Source organism: Contarinia nasturtii, unplaced genomic scaffold (assembly GCF_009176525.2).
Source record: "Contarinia nasturtii isolate CC-2019 unplaced genomic scaffold, AAFC_CNas_1.1 Cnas_scaffold_129, whole genome shotgun sequence".
In the NCBI taxonomy this organism is placed as follows: domain Eukaryota; kingdom Metazoa; phylum Arthropoda; class Insecta; order Diptera; family Cecidomyiidae; genus Contarinia; species Contarinia nasturtii.
Window position 1 is genome coordinate 11,865,233 of NW_022197486.1, and position 25,084 is coordinate 11,890,316.

Here is a 25,084-nt window from a genome sequence, read left to right on the forward strand (position 1 = left end):
TGCAAAATAAAATTAAACCACTGTAAGCAAACTTGAATGAAATATTTTGATAATTCATTTTACCAATAGAAAACGAAAATAATAGATGTTTAGTGAGATACCAAAACCAAAATTAAAAGCATATACTCATTTACTCAATAGGTATATAGAATTTGCAAAAAAAAAACACAAATTCAATGACTGATTCATTCAACATTCTTCGTCCTGTTTATTTGAGCGCTATATATACACACACACTCACACTGATTTCGATCGCAAAATATTCACACACAAAAAAAGTAATAGAGCTATATTTGATTCAAACACACATCGAATGCAGATTGCACGGAATCAGAACATTCGAATGCACTTGAGTGTGTTTAGCACATTTAGCCTTGATACAAATAGAAGAAGAAACATAGTCAGTTCTGATACATTTCATTCACATATACAATGTACACAAATAGAAAAGAAAATGAAATACACTCTTACTTAGGTCTGTGCAAGATAATAAAAAAAACGAAATTTCAAGGAGTTGCAATATTTTGATAAGTTAAGTCAGCTCGATGTCATGTTCAATAATTGCATGTACTGTATTTATCACACTAAAATTTATGTTGATTTTTCCACATCCATCGTTCTTAGACAATGTAGTGAGAATCTTGTAGTTGTAGTTTGACTGTTTTACCGGATATCTGCCCAATTTTCAGTTTGACGAATACTATACACAACGTATATTTTCAATCACTTTTTTTTTCTCAAATCGAATTCGAATTTATGTCAAGTTTCATTTTAAGTAGCCACCAGACAATTCTAGAATTTCAACTGTTTCGAATTAATTTACAGAGGATGAAAAAAAAGAATAAAGAAACATTAAAAATTTTATGATTAGATTTGTCATTTAAATATTTTGAATAACATTTAAAGAAATGGAAGTATACGAACAAACATTCAAAAGAAAATGTATTGTAAAAGTTTGCACTCGATCGTTTCATACCTTTATTATAAAGAAAAAAATAGAAAAATAAATCATTAAAAAAGAAAACTGAACATTTTTTTATTGCTTTTTCTATATCATTGTGTTTCAGATCTCTGAAAAGGAAGGTTTTCAATCTTTAAATTTGTTATATTTGGTAAGGAAAAATTATCATTTACAATTCATATACAAGCTTTGAATTTCTTGGGGAATAAGCGATGCTCTTGGTTCAGCCAACATTTATCATGAAGTCCAAGGCAACCGGCTAAGCCTATGAAGAGACAAAATGCGAATTCCCCTCATCTGTGCCATCTTGTATTCCATAGTTGAACTCAATTTAGTTACAATGAATTGAATCGAAAAAGAGAAAAAAAACAACAACAGTAACATGGCTACATAGATCTGTTGACCAGTAAGATACGTATAGCAATGGAATGAAAGAATGAAGAAAGCGTATATGTGTATGTATGCATCAGCACGCATAGATGTACAGCTCTGTGTGGCCGTGCTATTGTTGTTGTTTTTTCACTTTTTCATTTCAATGCTACAGAATTAAATTCAGTTTTTGCATCTAATTCACACTAAAATCAGATGGCGCTCATTAGCGAGATTCGCAAAAAAAAGTCTCCAATCTCATACAAATATACACCGGCTGGTCCAAGGTTATCTTTGGCTTGGAAGCCCATACATAAATTTGTACATTAAAACATTTAAACCCTTTTTTTGCAAATTTTTGCGAATTTAATAAGTGCTATTAAATTAGTTATTTCGACGGAAAAAAAGAACAAAAAATTTAGTATTGAACAGAAAAAGGTTGAATAGCCTTATCTCATGAATCCAATTTCTAATTTACGTGCACACAAAAAACAGCGTCTTTTGTTGGTGGAAATCTATTGGTCGAAAAACAAATTATCAAAAGATTTGTAAATTTATACGGGTAATTTAATAGAATTTTTTTAACTGTTTAAAACACAAACCAAAATTACAATCGAATATCGAGTGTTTTGTAAATTTGAGCATTCAAACGTCTATTGTAAAATAAACACCAAGTTTTACAGTGGAGACGCCTATACTATTTTTCCTATTTTCTCTTCGTATTCTCATTCTATTTCATATTATTTGGTCGAATGATCATATTTATAGCAATTAACTCTTCGCCATGGCATTGCAATTCCAACCTCCTAGATGTAGTGGATATATCTTATAAGGTGCCTGCGTTGATATAAGGCGTTACTGTTGGCTTATGTTTTCTTCATTACTTTAATACATTCTGCATTGAATACTATATCTCACAGGTTCATAATATGGAATGTTCGTTATATCAAATTCAATATAAAGAGTATTTGTTTTATACGTGGAAACAGCCGCTTTCACATATTTTCATAGTTGTCTCTAGCTCGCTTTGCTATGAAAATTATATTCATTTTGCCTTGAATTAAGTATAAATACAAGGGATCATTCATCTCTTGCTGAGTTATAAACTTTTACTTTAAAAAAGCATTGAACATTTTGGTAAGATAATTTGTGAATTTAAAATAATTTTAATTAAAAAAAAGTATGAGAAGGGGTATAGAAAATACCTTGACAAACGATATAGAACAATCAACATTTTTTAAAAATAAATCAAGATAATAATCGAAAATCTTCTCAAAGATGAAAGATGTCACGACCTGCGTATCAACTAGAGATTCTAATGCTAATTGGCATTACACTTACAACGTCAATGGTTATTTATTTTATAATTTTTCGTTTTAAAAGTTTTGAAATATAAAAACAAGATTTTAAATTCCTTTTTATATAGCTAAATGTAAACGGTGATCCATTCCCTACGCTTAAAATAAAAAAATATCCTATGCTGTTTGAAGAGTTCGAACTTTATACACCCGATTTAAGTCATTTGGCCGAGGGTAAGACATTGGTTTCATTTCGACAATAATATAACACCGCCAAAATCAATTTATCATATTCAATTTAAAACTGAAAAAAGGGACAGATATACACCACCATTAAAACCCACATATGTTTTAAAAATCTGTACAATTTTGCTTGCGTAAAATTAAAAACCAAATTGAAACAAAACTATGCACAAGTATCAGTCAAAGTGGTCGATTGTCCGGACTTAATGGCAGCACCATTTAATTTGGCAACAAAAGGCTTGAGTGGATCAACTGCTCACGTTGAAGTCGGTAGCATGAAATATTTGCTGCCAAAGCCAACATTGAAAAGAATATACGACCTAGTCGACATTGGAGAAAATGTATTACCAAATGCTAAAAGTTTTGCTGTAATTGGTGCCGGCGAAGGTCCATTTTTGGACAAAATAAAATTCTGTGATGTACAGCACCAACAAATATTATTTCTAAAATTAATTTCGAATTAATTCTTATATTCTGTTCCGCGGGGAGTTTACAATTTAAAAGTAAACGAAAACAAAACGCTTGTAAATGAATGTCGATATACCCATTTTGACGGGTCTGATGTCAAAACTGAAAAAGTTTCACCAAACGAAACACGAATGGCATTTTTGGGCAATATGTTTGTGACCGAGGGCAAAGCTGGAAAGGTTCGTCTTTATATTTTCTATGTCTTATCAATTTGACGGCGATTTTTTTTATTGTTTCGCAGGTCGTTCATATAAAAGCAAAAAAACGTGTCGGAAGTGAAGCAAGCTTCGTAACAGCCTGCCGTAATGCTGTTTCTGACGCATTTGGATGGAAAGTTGTCGGTAATTGAAATACATTTGATCACGTCAATTGTCATTCTTAATGACTCCATCTAATGTTAGGTATTGGAGGAGTATTCATTGTGAAAAATGGCACAACAAAGCATCATTTAAGAAACATTTCTCTAAAAAAATCTGTAAAAGATAATTCATGGAAGAAATTCTTCGATATGCCTGCTCCATTCACTTCGGTTGGGACATTCATAACTGACGATATGGGTTTAAACATGCAAATGGAACATTTTCATAGCTTTTCAAATGGCAAATGGGGCGGTAACTATGAATATGATACGAGTGCCAATACTATTGAATATGAAGCATATTTCAATGTTGCTCAACGGGCAGTACTCATTGATCGCTCAACAGATTAAATTTTTTCAACTGAAGAATTAAAAATATTGTTAGATTTAAAAAAGGAAAATTGGATGTTGATGTGTTCAATTTTTAATTTTTTAATAAAGTAACATATAAATCAATTCTTCTTGATATAAATGCATACTAAATATATTGAAATAAAGATAAGAAATTCAGTGAAATCAAACAGCTGAAGAAAAAACGTCTTATATGACTTTATATATATATTTTTTTATTCATTTGTATATTTTATCGGTGAAGGCAATTGGTTTTGTTTGCATTATTTTATTTTGTTGAATGTGCCGTTATGTACGGAGGACACGACATGACAATAATGACAGCTGGGCAACGCAGCAATTTTACACTTCACTATGATTGTCTGCCGGCATGTATATTCGCGCATATGCGTATGAAATGAAAAATCCAGGGCTGGAAAGTTTCTAAAGATTTTTTTCTATATATTTTTGAGAAAACCCGTTCGTCTGAAAGAAGAGAGAATGGGTGTAACACATATTGAAGTATCAGCTCATTCCGAGATAAGCTTGAGCGATGTGGTTACACATATTTGTTAAAAACCAAAAAAGTGTCAATTTTATTATTTTATGGCATACCCGAATGGTTCATTTGCGGACTTAAGCGGAGATGTTGCGGAGCTGTGTGGAGATAGACATGAACAGTATTGAAGAACATGCGTAAGCATAGTAACCATTGCGCGCACACAAATAAAGATTTACACTCGTCTGTTGTATACTGTTCACGCCTCTTGCATACTGTTCATATCTATCTCCACACAGCTCCGCAACATCTCCGTTTAAGTCCGCAAATGAACCATTCGGGTATTTTTATAGATTCCATACATTTTAATGGATTTTTTTTATTCATCATATTTAGAATGGGATTTGTATGGACAAACATACATCATATGACAGGAGCAAATGTAAAATGACGGTATTGGAGAGAGGCCCTAACTAAGGGTACCTAATTGTAAATTACTTGAAATTTTGAAGAATAAACAAAATATTAAACACTAAAATATAATAGGATAGCTTTGTATGTAAAAAAAAATAATCAACGATATAAAACCAAAAATTTTGCGGCGTTATTTCTCTAGCATTATTCAAATTCATATGTTGAAATTACAATAAATTATCTACTATTTGAAACAAACATTAACGACACTCTATGTGCCATACAAGATTTTAATGGTGATGAGGTTTCTGATCAATGATCCATACCTTTACCCTGCCAACACCAATTATTAGATTTCACAGACAATTTTTCGCGGTGTATTATTATTCTAACTTGGTTTAAGAACAATATGATTTGTCTAGATCACACAACCACAGAAAATTCCAACTATACCAGCTGTTCAATTAGAATTATATATTTTCCCCAAAAGTGATCTAGGTCACAATAAAGTCACTGTAGACAAGTGTTATGAACAAATAATATGATCTTTATATCGATTTCACAATTTTATATTATATTACACGTAAAAAAATGTTCATCTTAAAAAAAAAAGAATAACAAATTGATAAAAATATTCTCAATGAAAATCATTTATCGAATGCATAAGGTTATTTTCTTAGATAGTTTCCTATAAAGAAATTGTCCCATTAGAAACTTCTCTTGGAAATAATGAAAAGAATTTTTTTAAATAAAATTGAATCCTGTTTGACGTTAAACGTTCACAAATAAGGAAATGCATGTTATTACATAAAAGTAACTGTAAACACATGGTCGCAATCATATGTCTCTTATCAATTAAATAGTCGGTTTTTGTTGAATTGTCACAATGTTTAATTATTGGAATAAATTTCAAAGTTGTTGGCTTTGTGGTGCGAACAGTTGATAAAAAGCGTTCACCCATATTTCTATTTGAATATGCGATCGCGCAGTTTTTGACAATTGATTTTACTATTTGAACTTTTAATGTGAAAGTTCAATTTATTTATTGATAAGCATTTAAATGCGATTGAATAACAAACGGTGTAGAATGAAAAGTAAGCAAAATTCGTTGTGACTTTTGCTTTAAAATGATGTAACAGTTGAATAATTTGAAAGAAAAAAACGATCCATAAATCGTTATAACACTATATAGTGATTAAACTTGAATAAAAAATGACATCGATTCGGTGCATTTATTTTGTGCTAAAAATTAAATTAGAAAGGAATCTTGATCTCAACATATGAATTCAATGCTAATCATTCAATATGCTTTGGGCAATATACAAAACTTACATTTCTCATATGCGATATGCTTATTTTTACAAACGCAACTGGCCACAAACAGAATAGAAAAAGAAAACAACAAGTTTCAATCAAAGCATGACCGCAAAGCGAGTTCCATTATTGAAAATCGAGATACAAGTGCTTATATATATGAATTTACTATAATTCTCAAACGAATAATCGTACAGATTGCGATGTGAAAGTGCGTACGTGTGCAATGTGTGCACGCTATCACTGAATCGTTGTGTTGGATAACTATTCATAAACAACACATACTGTGATGGAAAATGGAGTGCGCACGATACATAAACAAATACACGCAAACACATACACATTGTCATACAAAAATGAAAAAAAGTGAATGTGTATGGTTAGGTATTGATATGTTTTTCATTTGACATTGAAAGGCCGCAAAATTTTTACTATACGGTTTGGCAGTCATAAACGACGTTGCCAGAACAAAATCGAGTGTCATAAGTGGCAAACGCGCCGATTCAGTGTTCAAAATCAATTCCAGGTAAAGTATCAGCTGAAATGGAATTTCGTCATGTCGACGATTTAAAAAAAATCATTGTATAATCGTTGATAAATGATCATCATAGTGAGATAGAAGTGGCAAAATAAATGTGTTATTGTTGTGCAATAATTTAAAATTCTGCGTTTTATTCTCATCACTTTTTTTTCACGTTTATTTTGGGAAAACATGAAAACAGGCAGATCCAAAAGGTTTCATTGTGACGAAAAATTGATAAAATGGCAGCATTACCTCCATTGACGAAAGAGCCAGCATATCAAAAATTGCAAGAATGGTTCAATGCAAACGGCAACAATTTAAATATTAAGGCAATGTTTGACAGCGATCCAGCTCGCTTTGAAAAATTCAGGTGAGATTTTTTCTGAAAGGTCATTGACGCAAATCTATCGTGTAGGCGCATGATGAAATGGCTGATGTACTTGAAGCAATCACTTATGAAATTGAAAACTGACGGTGAATGTGTTTATTTTGTGGTTGATTTCATTTTTTTAAATAACAGCTTGAAGGTTTCAACACCAGCTGATGGCGATATTTTGCTTGATTATTCAAAGAATCGCATCAATTCCGAAGTGTTGGGCCTTCTTTTTGATTTGGTCAAAGCACGAAAAATTACAGAGGCTCGTGCCGCTGAATTTTCCGGTCAACATATTAACATCACCGAAGATCGTGCCGTTTTGCATACCGCATTAAGAAATCGTTCAAGCAATCCAATTTTGGTGGGTGGCAAAGATGTTATGCCTGACGTTCGTGCTGTACTTCAACACATGAAAGAATTTACTGACGAGATTTTGTCTGGCAAATGGAAAGGTTATACGGGCAAAAAAATCACCGATGTTGTTAACATTGGTATTGGTGGCTCGGATTTGGGTCCACTTATGGTGACCGAAGCATTGAAACCATATTCAAAGGGATTGGTATTGCACTTTGTGTCGAACATTGATGGAACCCATATGGCTGAAACATTGCGCAAAGTCAATCCAGAGACCACACTCTTTATCATCGCATCAAAGACATTCACAACTCAGGAAACAATTACAAATGCCACATCGGCCAAAACTTGGCTTTTGGAACATGCTAAAGATGTAAGCCAAGATAATGTTCGAAATGTTTTAAAATATTTTTTTTATTTTTTTTGCATATTTAACAGGCAAGCGCTGTTGCCAAGCACTTTGTTGCATTGTCGACAAACAAAGAAAAGGTCGAAGCATTTGGCATCGATTCGAAAAATATGTTCGGTTTCTGGGATTGGGTTGGTGGACGTTATTCATTGTGGTCGGCTATCGGCCTATCGATCTCATTAGCCATTGGTTTTGATAATTTTGAAAAACTCTTGGAAGGTGCCTATTTCATGGATCAACACTTTGTGAACGCACCACTTGAACAAAATGCACCAGTTATTTTGGCTTTGCTTGGCATTTGGTACTCGAATTTCTATGGTGCTGAAACGCATGCACTTTTGCCATACGATCAATATTTGCATCGTTTTGCCGCCTATTTCCAACAAGGCGACATGGAAAGCAATGGCAAAGGTGTTACCAAGGCTGGCCAACGTGTCGACTACAATACTGGTCCAATTGTTTGGGGCGAACCAGGCACGAATGGACAACATGCATTCTATCAATTGATTCATCAAGTAAATCTATCTTTTTTTTCATGCTTTTTTACATCGATTTTGATTTCTTTTTATCTTTCTTTTCATCCAAAGGGAACCCGTTTGATTCCATGCGACTTCATTGCACCGGCCGTAACACAAAATCCAATTGCTGGTGGTGCTCATCACAAAATTCTGTTGGCAAATTTCTTGGCACAAACTGAAGCCCTGATGGCCGGCAAAAGTGAAGCTCAAGCCAAAGCCGAATTGGAACAATCCGGTTTGAGTATGGAAAAATTGGCCGCATTGTTACCACACAAAGTGTTCACTGGAAATCGTCCAACAAATTCAATTGTTGTTAAGAAATTGACGCCATTCATTTTGGGATCTTTGATTGGTAATATATGAATATTTTTGTTGTTATAATTTAATTTAATTTGGTTCAATTTGAATAATTGATTCATTGATGAACCACTTTTGTTATTAGAAAGGAGAGATCGAATAATGTTTTATTGTTTTTAGCATTGTATGAGCACAAAATCTTCGTTCAAGGTATTGTTTGGGACATAAACTCATTCGATCAATGGGGTGTTGAGCTCGGCAAACAATTGGCCAAAGCCATCGAACCAGAATTGGCTACCGCTGACAAGGTCACATCACACGATTCCTCAACAAATGGTTTGATCAACTTTTTCAAAGCTAATTGGTAAACAATTACCAAATGCCATAAGGAAAGAACATAGAATTAATGAGACAACGTGAAGCAATCACACCATTATTTTAAAAAAGAAACGTAATTAACACAAACAAAAAAAAAATTTAAACTACAGAAAATTTGTATTGTTAGTGTTGAATTGTTGTACCGATGGAATATAAAAAAAATACTTGACAAGGACATTTCTTCTCATCACTCATTTACTACTCACAGTATCACTTATTATCAATTAAATTTGTATAACAAGAAAAAAAAACACGAAAAACCAACAAACCTTTTTATGAAGAACAAAACCTTAGAGAGAAAATTATAATCATTTGAATATTGTTCAGTTCAAGAAAGGAAAAAAATAATAATAATCCAAAGCTTGTAACTATCATGTCAAAGGTAGTTGTAGTATGACAACGCACTGTATGTTTATTTTGATCAATTTTGAAGGATTTATGTATTTGTCTTTGTGTTGACGAAAAGGATAATAAAGTTTATGTTCTAAATATGTAGCCGAATGAAAGAAAATCCAAAAAAAATGTACTCTTCTTGTGTGCTGTGTTTTTATTTACCAAAAAATCAAATGAAGAATAAGAAGATTAGCTATAAATTAAAGTGATACGGTATGTATTGAAAATGCTGCTTCCATTTATATTGGCTTGATTTTGAAATGGAGTCCGATCAAAGAGAATACCAAGCACTTTAAATCCTGGACCAAGTAGTAGAAACCACGAAGACCTTCTGGATCTTTGGATTGATTGACATCGACTAGCGAACCGGTTTTCGATGTGGTGAATGAAATGTGCTCGTCACCAATCACAATTTCCAACTCCTGTTTTGACAAAATTAAAAAAACAAAACATTCCGTAATCAGCAATGGAAATTGAAATGGCTACATAACCTCATTCGGGAAATTGCCATTGGATAAATGTTGTTTGTTTGGCAATAACTTACTTGACGACCAACACGATCTGGAGGTGGCCACAATGAATCATCTTCTTGCATAATTTCCGAGTCAACAATAATTCGTTTCAGCTCTTCCATAACCGTATGATGAACGTACGCTTCTTTTCGAATCATTGTATCATTTTTGTAGTTGGAGTTGTTTGCATATCGTAGTTTACCGTCCGGTCGGAATTCAAATTCCAAAAATTCATGACCGAATTTACCTCTGTGTCCAACGTAATAACGCAAATAGAAGTCCTCTGTTACTTTTGCCATTTTTCTTCAGTCGATTTCTCGTTCACTACTTTCAAACACACAAAAAAAAAATCTTAGCGACCCTTGTGAACCGCTTCAATTTTTTGCTGTATTTTATTTTTTGTATGTTGTATGCAATACACAGACAGTTTTGACAACGATGCCGAATCGAATGAAGTGAGGCGAAAAACATAAAGTGGAGAACACAGCAACTAACAGCGCCATTGAACATTTCACATAAAACGTTTTCTCTACACATATGCACAGTCGAAATTAAATTGATGTTCGAAACAGTTGAATTTCTATTTTCAAAAGAATTTTCTTTAAATTATATTTTTTGCATTTTTTTTTAAATAAAAAAAAATTCATTCGAAATTAAAATTAAGTTGAAAGCAAAAAATGAATGGAATGTATGGGTAAGTGTAACGCACTCTGGTGTCATTTTTCTGTGGTATTGATATGTGTATCAATGGACGACGCATAAATGCAAAAACGCACTGTCATTAAAGTCATTCATTGTTCTCGCTACTTTGTTGCTTTGTATTCGCTTCCATTTTCTCTGAGCCGAACGACAGAAAGTAAAATAGATAGAGAAAAAAGAAGGAAGAATTGGTTTGCGGCAGCAAGACATAAAAAATTATTATTGTACAATTATCCATCGAATTTCATACATCAATCAAATTTATTTTTCGTATTGTCTAGTTCGCTAGTGCTGGTATATACTTTGCTTTTTCCATCAATTTTACTTACTTATTTTTTTTCGTTCATTTCGTTCTCATAATTTTTCGTTTTGACGAAAACGTAAAAGTTTTTGTACATATAGAAACAAGTAAAAGTTGTTCCCTTTCGATCGAGTGTGTCGATTTTTTTTCGTGTAGTTCCTTCTTTTACTGACACACTATTTATTGAAACAAACAATATACAGCGAAAGAGAGATAGAAATTTTTGAAAAAAAATATATAAAAATACAGAGAACGAAATCAATTTGATTTATTGTGTTTTGTAAAAAGTGTCGAACAGTTAAAAAAAGAAGATTGAAAAAATTGTGTTGATTTTTTTTATGTTGATTCATTTACCGTTTGTCATCGAAACGTATCGACGATATACAGAGGATTTGAAACGATAAAAAAAGCACGTAAGACATACAATCTGAAACGACATCGAGTGTGTGTTTCATTTTCTTTGTTCTGAGAGATTGAAGCAACAACAGTCGGGAGCCAAAACGTCGTCATCGTCGTCGAAGCTTTTGCATACACACAATAAAAAATCCAAATAATCTTCAGATAAACGGCAGAAACAGAGAAAATTTGTGTGAACTGCTATTATTTTGTTGGTTTAAAAAAAGAAAACTCGTGGTGAAACAGGCTCTTTTCCCATTTTTAATTTCAATTTAGACCCAATTGAGACCTAATCAGACAGAGAGTACAGCATATAAAAGGGTAAAACATCATTTCACACGTGAGAGAGCAGCAGCGAATCTTTCAGCGACAGGTTTTTATGTCCGATGTCTAGTGCTGAAGTCATTGAGAGTTCTGTTGATCCACCTGCCGCCAAAAAACGGAAGTTGCAAACTAATAACGCTTCCAGCAACGCAACACCAGCAACAATGGCGAACAACGGATCGACTTCGCGTGAAACACCCGGTGAAATCGATGAAGGACTCTACTCGCGCCAATTATACGTGCTCGGTCACGATGCAATGCGTCGCATGGCCAATTCAGACATTCTAATCTCGGGATTAGGTGGCTTAGGCGTTGAAATTGCCAAAAATATTATACTCGGCGGTGTAAAATCCGTCACACTTCATGATACAGTCGCATGTACGGTGAGCGATTTATCATCGCAATATTATTTGAGCGAAGCAGATGAAGGAAAAAATCGTGCCGAAGTGTCGGTTAAACAATTGGCCGAATTGAATAATTATGTACCGGTACGGGTACATACAGGCGAACTCACTGAGCCATTTATCAAACAATTCCGCGTTGTTGTGCTCACTGAAACTGCAAACGCTGAACAGGATCGCATCGCAGCAATTACACATGATAATAATATTGCTTTGATTATCGGTCAAACGCGCGGATTATTTGCACAAATATTCTGCGATTTTGGTGAGAGTTTCACCATTTATGATGACAATGGTGCACAACCCGTATCAAATATGGTGGCCAGCATCACCAAGGATACAGACGGTATTGTGACATGCTTGGATGAGACCCGACACGGACTTGAAGATGGCCAATATGTTACATTCTCTGAGGTAAGTACAAAATTTTACACATTTTTTGTTCATATAGATTGCATAAGTAGCCATTGCAATGGATAAGCAATTACAAAAAAAAACAAACACGAAGACAGAATGAAAATCAACAATTAAAATCAAAATATACATGAAAAACAAACAACATATTCGAAAATGTGAGCAAGAAGAGAGATGAAAGGAGATTATTTAATAATATTATTTTAATATTTACTTTATTTGTTTCGAATAATTTTCACTGAAATCTAAATGAATGGATTTTCAGTGTTTGAATTTTCTCATCAATATTCATGCGGTCATCAATTTCGATAAGAATCCGAAATTCATCAAGCACACATTTATATTTCATACTCATATAGCGATGAGTCACGGTAGCAAGAGAGAGAGTTTGTGTGCTCTGTATGTTTGCGCCATTTCATTCCTGTTCGGACAGGACAAAACCAACAACAACAATTAATAATTCTCAAATCGAGAGGAGAGTTAAACGAATCACAGTGATCTCTCTCGCACTCTTTCTCTGTCACATACACAGCTACAATGCTATAGTTTATAGAGCATTTGAAATACGCATTGCTTTACTTTGTGTGTGCCATTTTGTCGTTTTTTGTGTGTTTTTTTTGCCCGCCGCTAGCGCGCGTTCTCCGTATTTGCTTTTTCGTTTCTTTTAATTTTTCTTTCTCGTTACTCGATGAGCTTGTCATCACTCTCATTCCTCTCTCTGTGTGTCTGTTTAATGCTGTTTGATATTAATCTCGCGCTTTGAAAATCCGAATTTATATCAGTCGCAAATCATATACTTTACATTGGATATCTTTTCATTACGGCGATTGAGTGTTTTGTTATTTTTCTTCTCCATTTTTTTTGCTATACACTTCGTCAAAATCGCCGTCATCATTCTTTTCTATCTATTCATGATAGCAATGACACAGAACATACCAAACAAATACACACTACACAAACAACAAAACGGGAGAATAAAAAGAAAACACAATATGCACGATTTGCGACACTCGTTCCAAATTTAGACATGCGAATGCACACACGCTCACGCTCACACTTCTCAACACCATAGTGCTCCATCCAAAACAACTATTCAATTCAACAACAACAACAACAAGACCAAAAATAACAATTTTTTTAACGAATGAAAAACAATTTTTTTGTTATTCACACATTCACTTCAACCATTCAAGCGTACATATTATTATGGCATACAAAACTTTATTTGTGCAACAAGACAATTTTGGTTTGATGACATTGCAAATATCTGTATAATGCAATTTTTCTTGTCATATGTGCTAATATGCGTTTGTTAGGTTTCCCTTTCGGTTTTAATAGATTCAGTGTGATTTTTTTTTTTTTTTTATCATCGATTCTTCTGTATGTTTTATTTTCTTCTCGAAAATTCATTAATATGCTAAACAAAAAATTGGATGGTTGAACATACAACGGAACGATGGTTTCGTGTGGTAGAGTAATAAACAATTGATTTTCTTGTTTCATTCTCTTCTGTCTAATAATAAATTCATGCAAACAATGGATGATGATGACGCAGACTCAATTCTATTTATTTCTTTTTTTTATTCGTTTCGTCCAACTAGGTTGAAGGAATGACAGAGTTGAATGGCCATGCTCCGATTAAAATAAAAGTACTTGGTCCATACACGTTCAGCATTGGCGATACAGCAAATTTTGGCACCTATATTCGTGGTGGAATTGTTACACAGGTGAAAATGCCGAAACAATTATCGTTCAAATCGTTGGCCGAAGCGAAAAAGAATCCTTCATATGTCATAACCGATTTTTCAAAATTCGAAACGCCCGATCAATTGCATTTGGCATTTGAAGCATTGGATGAATTTGTGGTGCAAAATGGCCGTTTACCTGCCCCATGGTCGGAAAAAGATGCTAAAACATTTTTAAATTTGGCCACCATACGTAATGCCGATATAACTGTCGATGAAAAATTATTGTCGACATTTGCAAAGATTTGCGCTGGTGAATTGTGTCCAGTAAATGCGGTCATCGGTGGTACGATGGCTCAAGAGGTGCTTAAAGCATGTTCGGGTAAATTTACACCGATTCAACAATATTTGTACTTTGATGCCATCGAATGTTTGCCGGAAAATGATTTAACTGAAGACGATTGCAAGCCAATTGGTTCACGATACGATAAACAAATTGCCGTTTTTGGCAAACAATTTCAAGAGAATCTCGGCAATATGCGATATTTCATTGTTGGTGCCGGCGCCATCGGTTGTGAGCACTTGAAAAATTTCGCAATGGCCGGCATTGGTGGTGGCAGCAAAGGTGAAATCATTATCACCGACATGGACCTCATTGAAAAATCAAATCTCAATCGTCAATTCTTGTTCCGGCCTCAAAATGTACAACAATCGAAAGCACAAACTGCCGCCAAAGCAATTCGTGCAATGAACAAGGACATCAATGTTACAGCACATGAGAATCGAGTTGGTCAAGAGACCGAAAACGTTTACAATGATGAATTTTTCGAAAAATTGGATGGCGTTGCCAACGCATTGGATAACATGGATGCTCGTATTTATATGGATCGACGTTGCGTATTCTATCGTCGAATGCTCATCGATTCTGGCACTTTGGGCACAATGGGAAATGTTCAGGTGAGAGACAGTTATATTTGATTTGACAATTCAAATTGATTTAATGGAGAAATGTATGCGGGCATGATAGTTTTTATGTCATCCGTGATAGGAAACGTTTGGAATTCAAGCCAATCAAATTGGATATAATTTTTTTGTTTTTTGCTTTTTGCTTTTAGGTTGTCGTTCCATTTGTCACCGAATCGTATAGTGCCACCCAAGATCCACCAGAAAAAAGCATTCCGATTTGTACATTGAAAAACTTCCCAAATGCAATTGAACACACATTGCAATGGGCTCGCGACGCATTTGAAGGTGCATTTAATAAAAATGCTGAAAATGCATCACAATACATTTCCGATCCAACATTTGTCGATCGTATTTTAAAATTGCCAGGAGTTCAGCCACTTGAGATTTTGGAAACGGTTAAAGTAAGTAACATTGGATAACAGTTGCACAACAGTTGAACGAAACTCAATGTAAATGGTAAAATTTTCTAGGTTGCTTTAATCGATGAAAGACCAAAAGATTTCTTCGATTGTGTGAAATGGGCACGAAATTATTGGCAAGAATCGTATTCGAATCAAATTAGTCAATTGTTGTTCAATTTCCCACCGGAACAGACAACAGCAACTGGCCAACCATTTTGGTCGGGTCCAAAACGTTGCCCAAAACCGCTTACCTTCGATGTAAATGATCCAATGCATTTGGATTACGTGTATGCGGCCGCCAATTTAAAGGCTCAATCGTATGGAATTACTCAAGTGCGTGATCGTCAAACGGTTATTGATATATTAGGAACCGTTGAAGTGCCCGAATTCACACCAAAATCTGGTGTTAACATCGCTATTACGGACGCAGCAATGCAAGCTGAACATAACAATGGCGAAGGTTTAGACGAATCACGTGTTCAATCGATCATTTCGCAATTACAGAATCTAGGCAAAATTGATTTCACAATTACACCACTAGAATTCGAAAAAGATGACGACAACAATTTGCATATGGATTTCATTGTGGCATGCTCGAATCTGCGAGCCACCAACTACAGTATTCCAACCGCTGATCGTCATACATCGAAATTGATTGCTGGTAAAATTATACCGGCAATCGCAACGGCAACATCTGTTGTGTCTGGTTTAGCATGCTTAGAGGTCTATAAACATGCACAAGGGTAAATATACCGAATTGAATTGTTTCCATTTTCAAATGTATTTTTTTATGTTTTAATATCAAAATTGAAATGTTGCTTTGTTTTTATTTTTTATTTTAAATCGTGTTTGTAGCTACAAGTCCGTTGATCGCTTTAAGAATTCATTCTTCAATTTGGCATTACCATTGATGACATTCTCCGAGCCGATCAAAGCAGCCAAACAAAAGTACTATGACATCGAATGGACCGCCTGGGATCGATTTGAAGTTGCTGGCGAAATGACATTAACCGAATTTCTTGATTACTTCAAAACTCAACATCGATTGGAGATCACAATGTTGTCGCAAGGTGTTTCTATGCTTTATTCATTCTTTATGCCAAAAGCAAAATTAACCGAGCGATCGAATATGCCGATGTCAGAGGTTGTAAAAAAAGTCTCAAAACGAAAACTTGAGCCTCACGTTCGTGCGCTCGTTTTTGAAATTTGCTGCAATGACATTGACGGCGAAGACGTTGAGGTGCCCTACGTTTGTTATACACTCCCATAAAATCGACGGCGTACGCGCTCCCATTATCAACAACAAGCGCCCGACAAACGACTGAGAGAAAGAAAACGGAAAAAAACAACAATCACCGATCATTGAAAACAATAAACAGGAAGAAAGAAAATGAAGTAGAAAATGAAAGGAAGATGAAAATGCTAACGATTATCAATTTTGAAAGTTCGATATTGATTATGTGAATTGAAAATAAGTTGATTGAAGCAAAAAAAAAACAGAGTAGCATAATGAAAAAATGAAAACAAACAACCACTTTAAGAGAAATAAAACAATAATTAAATGAAAACAACAACAACAACAATTAAAAATAATATCGTATTTAAGTAAGAGGATGAGAGACGTAAGCACGATGAGTAAAATATTCTTAAGACCAGTAATAAGGGATCAGATTTAAAATGAAATGAATGAAAATCGCTACGCAATCTGAAGCATCATGTGCTTTTTCTACCGTTACTTTTTGTCGTAATTGACATAAAGTTAGCGAGCGCGGTTGATCGGGGGGTTGTGTAAACATATGTGTGGTAGAGTCTCAAACAGCGATTTCTTTCCTTTTTTGTAGCGTTTCTGCATAATCTAATTGTAAACATACAATTTTGTTTTATCTCAATGTTAAGATACATATACATACGACAGTCGGAGAGAGAAGGAGAGAACAAGAGTTATGAAGGGAGATTTTTACTTAAAAAAAATTAACAACAACACCCAAAACACATCCACACAAATACGAGCGTGTGTTGAACAGAGTAAATTGTGAAATAATAATCAATTTGTAAATGATAAGCATTCGTCTTATTAATTCAATTTAAAAAAAAATTATTATAATAATGATAAAATCAATATACATTTGTTATTATCTCAATCACACAAACAAAACCCATGCACACACAAACACACACATAATAACAACCCAGATATTGCAATTATGTCTGTCTCCTTTTTTTTGTGCTGATACATATTCTCATGATTTTCATAACCAATCGAAATTGAGAGACATAACAATTCACATTAAACAAAATTGATAAACCAAAATTCGAATCAAATTCAATAAAATCAAACAAAATCGATAAAATTACAATCGTGTTACTTTCTATATCCCCATTTTGTCAAAAGAACCAGTTGATTTCGTCCTTTAGCTACACACTTTTTTACCCATATTTTATTCCCATCGGGTTTCATTGCAAGCAAATGGAATATACCATCACTTTTTTTGCACTTTCAAGCTTCTGAAAAAAACTACTATTAGTGAAGTCTTAAGGCAGATTTAAATGAAATGGCTTAAGATTTAAATACAAAAACATTAATCATATATTTTCAATTAATGAAATCGTTTTTTTTTTAATCTACGTGCGTGCAGCTACGGGATAAGCCAGAGTAAATTGTGTGTAGTATTTGAATTTATTAAGAAAATAAAAATTACTATTAAAGCATACTGAATGGTTTTATTTTTTTTTTCATTTTGTTTAAAAATTGGAAAACTTGATATTCTTCGATATATTTTTAAAAAAAATTCCAATAAAAAAACATTTGATAAGTGGGAAAATTGAGGTAGGTATATTTTAAAATTTATATTTTTCAATTTTACTTAATTAATTCTTTCGTTTACAATTTCTAGTTATCACGAAGTTCCAACAACATTTATCCATTTTGTTGTTATCGATGCCATAAGAAACTTTTTAATAATAAGCAAATTAAGTATCGATAATTGGTTATTCCGAATGAGTCATTTTTTCTGATTTTTTTTTCTGCTTGATAGTTCAGTAGTGCGCTCTGGTGTTGGTTCAGCCAATTGAACAGTTTTATAAAATACCCTTTTGCTTTCAATGCGAAATTCAATAATTTTCTGCCAATAAAATTGAATTATTATCAAAGAAAAAAAATAAGGAAAAACAACAATTTAATATAATTAAAAAAAAAATTATCTCATTTTTTATTTTGTTTTATTTGATCTTGAATTTGTTTTTAATTTTCAACAGGACTGAAGAAAACAAAATACAAATGTTTCGTGCATGGATGATTGAATCCATAGCAAATGATTGAAATTAAATTTCACTTTATTTGATAGAGAAAAAAAAATGAATTTAAAAAAAAACATTCGATTGGTGTGAGTGAGAAAAGAAAAAATCGACAGCAAAGAAAAAACAAATTATGAATGCATTTAATTTTCAAACATTTGATTTGATTCTTTAAAAAGCGTGTGTTAAATTTAATTTTAATTTTGGTTAGTTTTAGATAGAACAATATAATTCTTGATGGTGTGTTTGTAATTGTTTCTAATTCGAATATTTCTCATCTTTTTTAATTACGTTGTTTGTTTGTTGCTTATGGATTAAAATGACTATGAAGACAAGTAGTTGTTTGTGTGTGTTTTCTTTTTGTTGTCGTCGTTGTCTTGGTGAGAGATTTGTTGATAACTTAATGGATGAAACAAATGCATTTATTGATCGGAAACAAAAAAAAATTCAAGAATAGAAAACAAAAATTCCATCTTAATTGCGGCAATTGTGAAAAGAATGATAGAAACGTAAAGAGAAAATAGTATGTTTAAGATTAATCGTCGTCTTGATCTTGAGCGCCTGGTTGTCGCGGTTTTGGTCCGCCGGCTCTCTTGGCCATTATAATCTGGTTCACCCGTAACACTGTGGCGGCCGCTTCAACGGCAAACTGAAGGCCCCAATGTTTTGTGATGTACAAATCGAAAATCTTATTTTTCGTGATATCAATGGTAGATGGTGCTTGCGATTCAATGTCAACACCATGCGTATAGTGGCCCATATTATGATCCGAATACAATTTATTAATGATATCCGATCCGTTGACACCGCTATTGTCAGCCAACGCTTTCGGGAATGTTTCAAGCGCGGCAGCAAATTTACGCACTGAATATTGTTCTAGGCCTGGTAAAAGATCTGCATAGGCGGACAATTTCTTTGCCAATTGGATTTCAACGGAGCCAGCACCTGGCACAAATCTGTTTGTGAAATAAAATGTTATTTATGAATAAAAAAAATTGATTGACAATTCAAATGAAATAATCCACAATCGTTTTACCTTCCATCCTTGGTGAGTGCTTTGAAAGTGTTGACACCATCGTCGATTGCACGTTCGATATCGTCCATGAAATTATCGGTAGCACCGCGTACAACAATGGTTGCAATACGGCCGTCTTTGCCATCATTTCGGAATGCAACAAGACCAGTATCGCCCAATTCTTCAACCAATACGGCATCACAATAGCCAAGTTCCTCGGCTGTGGGCGGTAATAAACGTGGCAAAACCGTTGCATTGACAGCTTTACTCAGTCGTCGCAAATCGAATTTTGAATTCAATCGCACGGCCATCAAACCAAATTTATTGCAATAATGCAATGCCAAATCGCCGAATTTTGCGCCAGCAACGACAACTTTAGCACCACTATCGGCAATTGCTTTGATTTGTTGCTCCAATAAATTTTCTTCGCCGCGACTAAAATCTTTCAATTCATTGGCTGTTTTTATCAAAACGGTACCTTTTGTTTCCGTCTGTAGAATATCAACGGGGCATGAATAAATGGCAATTTTTGCATTTTTCGCCGATGAAATGTCACCCTCAACAAAACGCTTGAACACCATGCCGTTTACAACTTCTGATCGCATTAAATTGCTGCCGGCAATTTTACACACACGAACATTATCAACGTTGAATGTGTTTCCGCCGCTCCATACTGATTGGCAGGCTTTAAAAATGAGGTCGGTGATGAAATCTTCTTGACCGTATTGTTTCGATTGAACGGTGCTTCGTATAACAGCTTTGATTTTTTCATCATCTTTATCAACGTTGCCGATGACAAGCGATTGCAATTCTTCGGTTGCTTTGTTCAATGCATTTTCATAACCGTCAGCAATTTCGGTTGTGGTAACGCCCAAACGTAACAATTCCTCTGCACCTTCTAACAATGCACCGGCAAAAATGACCACAAAATTTGTACCATCACCGATTTCAGCTTCCTGCTGTTGACTGGCCAAAACAAGTAATTTTGCTGCTGGATGTTCAACTTCCAATTCACGAATTATCGTACCCGCATCCGATGTGACAAATTGCTTTTCCAAATGATTTATTATCATTTTATTCATGCCATTTGGTCCGTATGCGGTGCGCACCGTTTGTGCAAATTCTTTACATGCCGTCAAATTACTGTATACAGCTTCTTCCAAACCACTTAACATCTGAAAATTTCAAAAGGAATTACAATTATTTCTCATTTACATGCATTTTAATGGCATTGCCACCGTAATTGTTCACATGAAAAATTCGTCAATTTCACATCATTTCAGTGACACATTCACGTGAGCGAGCCTACTGCGAGCCGCACATTGCATCTCACTCATACACACATACAAACAACTCATTTTCATTTCATATGAATTGCGCTTTAAATTTTTCCAAAATCGTTTCATTTTTCACGGTAATTTAATTTATTTTACTTACGCGTGCACCATCTTTCATCATTTGGGCAACGCCGGGCGCTTTTGGAACAGATAATGCCATTTTGATTCACAGATTGTCGACAATGAAAAAAATTTCGATTCAGCAAAGTCTCTTGTTCTTTATTATTCTGAACCGTGTGTTGTGATCACTACAGTGGAAGAGAATTACTTGAGTGAATTTGTATAACATAACCTTAAAATTTAAAACGTGAGTAACATTGGTGCCGAACGTTCGAGTAAATGTGTATTTACACTACCACATTCACAATTCATTGGATTTACACACCATTACTGGATGACTAACGCCTCACTATTTTGGTGTATGTGTATGTTTCCACAAATATTTGTTAACTTAGTCAATCGCATTGAGAGCGAAAATCATATAAATTCAAATTGTACGATGGATTCGTTTTATTCTAGAGGAGTAAGTGAACGATATGAAAATGTTAAATCAATTGATATTTTTTTTTTTTTTTTTCAATTTTTTTTAATTTGGACTTTTTGTTATTTTGAGCTGTTTTTTTGGAATGGACTATAAATAATAAAAAACGTTGTATCTTTTCTGTTTTTGATTCGAGTCATTAAAAACGTCACAAATAAGTATTGAACGTGACCATTTGTATTATTGAAATGACAATGAGCAATAATACGTAAATGACATGAGCCAAGCCCGAACGAATTGATTCGCCATTATTCGTAGAATGAAAACTAACGAAAAGTTAGAGTGAAACGGAGTAAATAAAGTTCAGTAGCGCAAAAAAGAGAGAAAAATACATCACAAGTGTAGAAGTTTTTTCTCCATTTCTGTCAGTGATATATACATCCAAGAGCCAATCAATTATCACATAAAATTTCAGCAGACGAATTTTTGCAGCAAGTCGATTTCAATCCATCGTCATTTATAATAGCCAGCGAATTTTATAAATTTATCATTCAAACATTTAAAGGGTGTGTGTTCGTAAAAAAAATTCAATCATACATTTAAATACAAATTATTAACAAAGAAATTCTGTCGAAAACAAAAGGAAAATAAAACAACAACCGATTTATCCATTTCCCATTTTTACACAGACACGAGCAAAAAAAAATACCGAAAAACGAAACGATTCACTTGAATAATCTCATAAGCAATTTCAAAAAATCATCAATATTTTATGTTTTCAACTCATATTTCAGGTACAAAAAGCAAGTAACATGTCTTCTCATAAACTCAGTGCTAGCATTTCGTTTTGGCTACATTTCGTTCGTCATTTGGTTTCCTTCCTTTTGATAAACAGTGCTAATTCTGTGTGTGTGTCCATTTTTATTTTTATTTTCAAAATAGCTGTACTGTTGTAAAAGGCGATTGAAAATATGCGAAGAAGCCAAATCAAAATATTTATTCAAGTAGTTTCGATGTGATCGAATAAGAAAAATAAGAATTCGATTAACTGTTAATTATGATATCTGTTGTGTATCTGTTTGTGCTGTATGTGTAAAACGTAAAACCCATTTTCATAATCTAAATTTTGAATTCCTCATTTTCCTAAACATTTATACTCAGATGTTTTCTAACCGCTTTGTTGTTTATCGTGTCATTTTCAATTTTTGTTTTCTTTATTTTCAAGCACGAAAAATGAAATAGAAAAAGCGATCTGTACATTTCATTTTGCGTGCAAAAATTAACAAAAAAAAAATAATCCGGAAAATGGTTTATCTGTTAGTCGATGTTGCAATTGTTTTGAAAATAAATGAGAAATAATTTTGATCAATTGTATTCGATTTCTCTCTATGTAGGACTTTCCGAGACAGCTGTAATGGACCTAATCGCCAATAATTTGCAGCAACAACGCAATATGGTTGAGCAATTGCGACGTGAAGCAAATACTCAACGGATGCCAGTGTCACAGGCCTGTGCTGATATCATAAAATATGTAACCGAACATGAGCAAGAAGATTGTCTCCTTGTTGGTTTCTCCAGCCAAAAAGTCAATCCATTCCGTGAGAAGAGCTCTTGTCAAATTCTCTAAACAAAACATAATTTATTAAACAGTGCAATTTTCATCCGATACGCACAAATCTACATGCTCTACACATAAAATACCATATAAATGGAATCTAGCTTAAACGCGATCTATTTTTCTCATCATATACACAACACACACTCATCATACATAAACAAATACACACACAAACACAATCTAACGTGATAAATGTAACAAACAAACAAAAAGTAACAGAACCTCAGCCATAGAGTAGCATCCGCAACAATCCTTTTTAAAGAAACAAAAAAAAAAAAACAACTAGCTAAATATACTATTTTCAAATTTGTAATCATGTTGGAATTGTTCAAAATAAAATAAAGCAAAATTTATTAATGTGTTGATGTAAATGCCATGTGTGTTTATTTCAAAATAATCATTTTGTCAATTTATACAATATGTATTTATTAATACATTGCAATATGTAAAAAAACGTGGAATGAGTAAAAATGCCATAACTTCTTCAAATCTATTGAACTATAAATTCCATTTCCGTAATTGGCTCTTGTCGTCGAAGCAAACGAGAAAAACTTTTTCCTAGGGCGGAAGACACAAACGATTACAACCACTATATAAACGTTAGTCCGTCATTTGATTGTCGAATTATTTAATAATTAATATTTCATTTATTATTATCGACATTGGATTATAACATTTTGTCAAAAATATTATTTAATTATATTAGTTAACAAAAATATTTAGTTGAAGTTTGCAAATAGATTATTAACATTTAATATAATTACTCTGTAGGTTCAATGCTTTAATGAAATTCTGCACTACCGACTATTTCAATCCATTTACTAAATTTTCTATTCCATTGCAATTTTCAATTCAAAAGTCTAAAGCTACGTAGGAGGACGTACGTCCATGTGTCTTTCCCCTAGAAATTTTCGCTATTCTATTACATTTTCTTTGTCTCTATGAGTAAAAATCGTTCACTTCTTTTCAACTATTTATTATTTATGTCGTTTTAAAAGATTTATTCGTATTTTTATTGGTTTAGAACAAAGCCAAGTGCTGATTCGGAATATAAAACCGAAATGCGAAATGTAAGTGTCTCTTGAACATGTCGCGATGACAACCACCCATTCAATCATTAGTTAAATGGGTATTTTCCTTTGAAGCGCAGTATCCAATTAAAAAAAAGCGTTATGATCGCCGATGAAAAACGCTTGGAAAATCTTATTGTCGAATATTTGTACAAAGCATAAATGCTTATATGAATTTGAAACTCACATTATCTCTTGAGTGGATAATTAATTTAAAAAGAGCTTAAACTCATTGAATATTGTACTTCGTTCAAACTGTTGTTGCATTGAATATTCATGTCATGTCGTTGTTCAACTTTCATAAAACGAATCTGATTTTAACGGGGAAAAAAATAAATTTTTCAACTCAAATACTTGTATTATATTACACCGAATTGACGGTGCTGTTATCTACTTTTGAAATAATTCAGTTTCAAATGGCAACGTTATGCAAACTGAATGGAAAATGGATAGTCCAAGAGAGAAAGTAATACCAAAAATGTTGTTGCATGTCAACAAATTTATTTTCAATTTTTAATATCGAATTTATGTGTGCAATCGTCATGATAAAATTCGATGTGTCAACAGTTGACAACAACATGACGGTTTCATGATGGAAGCTTTAATGTTACAAAAAAAATCCACACGGCAAAAATGGACAGAGCACAATCAATTTTTAATTTCGCCAA

General features: G+C 33.6%; 6 protein-coding genes across 8 annotated transcripts; 4 read left to right on the forward strand and 2 right to left on the reverse strand.

The window, feature by feature from the left end:
* Nucleotides 1–2,358: 2,358 nt before the first annotated feature.
* On the forward strand, nucleotides 2,359–4,218 carry LOC116346423 (ester hydrolase C11orf54 homolog). Its single transcript, XM_031776466.1, has 7 exons — nucleotides 2,359–2,467; nucleotides 2,609–2,681; nucleotides 2,757–2,862; nucleotides 2,943–3,290; nucleotides 3,357–3,518; nucleotides 3,581–3,680; nucleotides 3,741–4,218. The coding sequence occupies exons 4-7, from the start codon at nucleotides 3,078–3,080 to the stop codon at nucleotides 4,046–4,048; spliced, it is 783 nt and encodes a 260-aa protein (XP_031632326.1). The 5' UTR covers nucleotides 2,359–2,467; nucleotides 2,609–2,681; nucleotides 2,757–2,862; nucleotides 2,943–3,077; the 3' UTR covers nucleotides 4,049–4,218.
* Nucleotides 4,219–6,643: 2,425 nt separating this feature from the next.
* LOC116342478 (glucose-6-phosphate isomerase) lies at nucleotides 6,644–9,620 on the forward strand. Its single transcript, XM_031770117.1, has 6 exons — nucleotides 6,644–6,780; nucleotides 6,977–7,147; nucleotides 7,298–7,880; nucleotides 7,946–8,431; nucleotides 8,504–8,786; nucleotides 8,912–9,620. The coding sequence occupies exons 2-6, from the start codon at nucleotides 7,017–7,019 to the stop codon at nucleotides 9,097–9,099; spliced, it is 1,671 nt and encodes a 556-aa protein (XP_031625977.1). The 5' UTR covers nucleotides 6,644–6,780; nucleotides 6,977–7,016; the 3' UTR covers nucleotides 9,100–9,620.
* Nucleotides 9,621–9,631: 11 nt separating this feature from the next.
* Nucleotides 9,632–10,482, reverse strand: LOC116342486 (protein mago nashi). The gene is made up of 2 exons (XM_031770128.1): nucleotides 10,047–10,482; nucleotides 9,632–9,924 (listed from the first exon to the last, which is right to left on the reverse strand). Exons 1-2 carry the CDS (start codon nucleotides 10,311–10,313, stop codon nucleotides 9,742–9,744), a joined length of 450 nt encoding a protein of 149 aa, XP_031625988.1. The 5' UTR covers nucleotides 10,314–10,482; the 3' UTR covers nucleotides 9,632–9,741.
* A 337-nt stretch (nucleotides 10,483–10,819) lies between these two features.
* On the forward strand, nucleotides 10,820–17,955 carry LOC116339780 (ubiquitin-like modifier-activating enzyme 1). Of its 2 annotated transcripts, none has more exons than XM_031765824.1 (6): nucleotides 10,820–11,007; nucleotides 11,687–12,549; nucleotides 14,151–15,191; nucleotides 15,350–15,601; nucleotides 15,671–16,344; nucleotides 16,457–17,955. In XM_031765824.1, the coding sequence occupies exons 2-6, from the start codon at nucleotides 11,797–11,799 to the stop codon at nucleotides 16,869–16,871; spliced, it is 3,135 nt and encodes a 1,044-aa protein (XP_031621684.1). In that variant the 5' UTR covers nucleotides 10,820–11,007; nucleotides 11,687–11,796; the 3' UTR covers nucleotides 16,872–17,955. The 2 variants fall into 2 exon arrangements, with proteins under 2 accessions (XP_031621684.1, XP_031621694.1); XM_031765834.1 differs by lacking the exon at nucleotides 10,820–11,007 and adding an exon at nucleotides 11,090–11,427.
* Nucleotides 17,956–19,037: 1,082 nt separating this feature from the next.
* Nucleotides 19,038–21,522, reverse strand: LOC116341328 (T-complex protein 1 subunit theta). The gene is made up of 3 exons (XM_031768313.1): nucleotides 21,348–21,522; nucleotides 19,932–21,085; nucleotides 19,038–19,851 (listed from the first exon to the last, which is right to left on the reverse strand). Exons 1-3 carry the CDS (start codon nucleotides 21,405–21,407, stop codon nucleotides 19,431–19,433), a joined length of 1,635 nt encoding a protein of 544 aa, XP_031624173.1. The 5' UTR covers nucleotides 21,408–21,522; the 3' UTR covers nucleotides 19,038–19,430.
* A 507-nt stretch (nucleotides 21,523–22,029) lies between these two features.
* On the forward strand, nucleotides 22,030–23,625 carry LOC116341332 (guanine nucleotide-binding protein subunit gamma-1). 2 transcript variants are annotated; one of them, XM_031768327.1, is made up of 3 exons: nucleotides 22,030–22,294; nucleotides 22,418–22,522; nucleotides 23,123–23,625. In XM_031768327.1, the coding sequence occupies exons 2-3, from the start codon at nucleotides 22,501–22,503 to the stop codon at nucleotides 23,353–23,355; spliced, it is 255 nt and encodes an 84-aa protein (XP_031624187.1). In that variant the 5' UTR covers nucleotides 22,030–22,294; nucleotides 22,418–22,500; the 3' UTR covers nucleotides 23,356–23,625. The 2 variants fall into 2 exon arrangements, with proteins under 2 accessions (XP_031624187.1, XP_031624194.1); XM_031768334.1 differs by lacking the exon at nucleotides 22,418–22,522 and having other exon boundaries at nucleotides 22,032–22,294.
* Nucleotides 23,626–25,084: the final 1,459 nt, after the last annotated feature.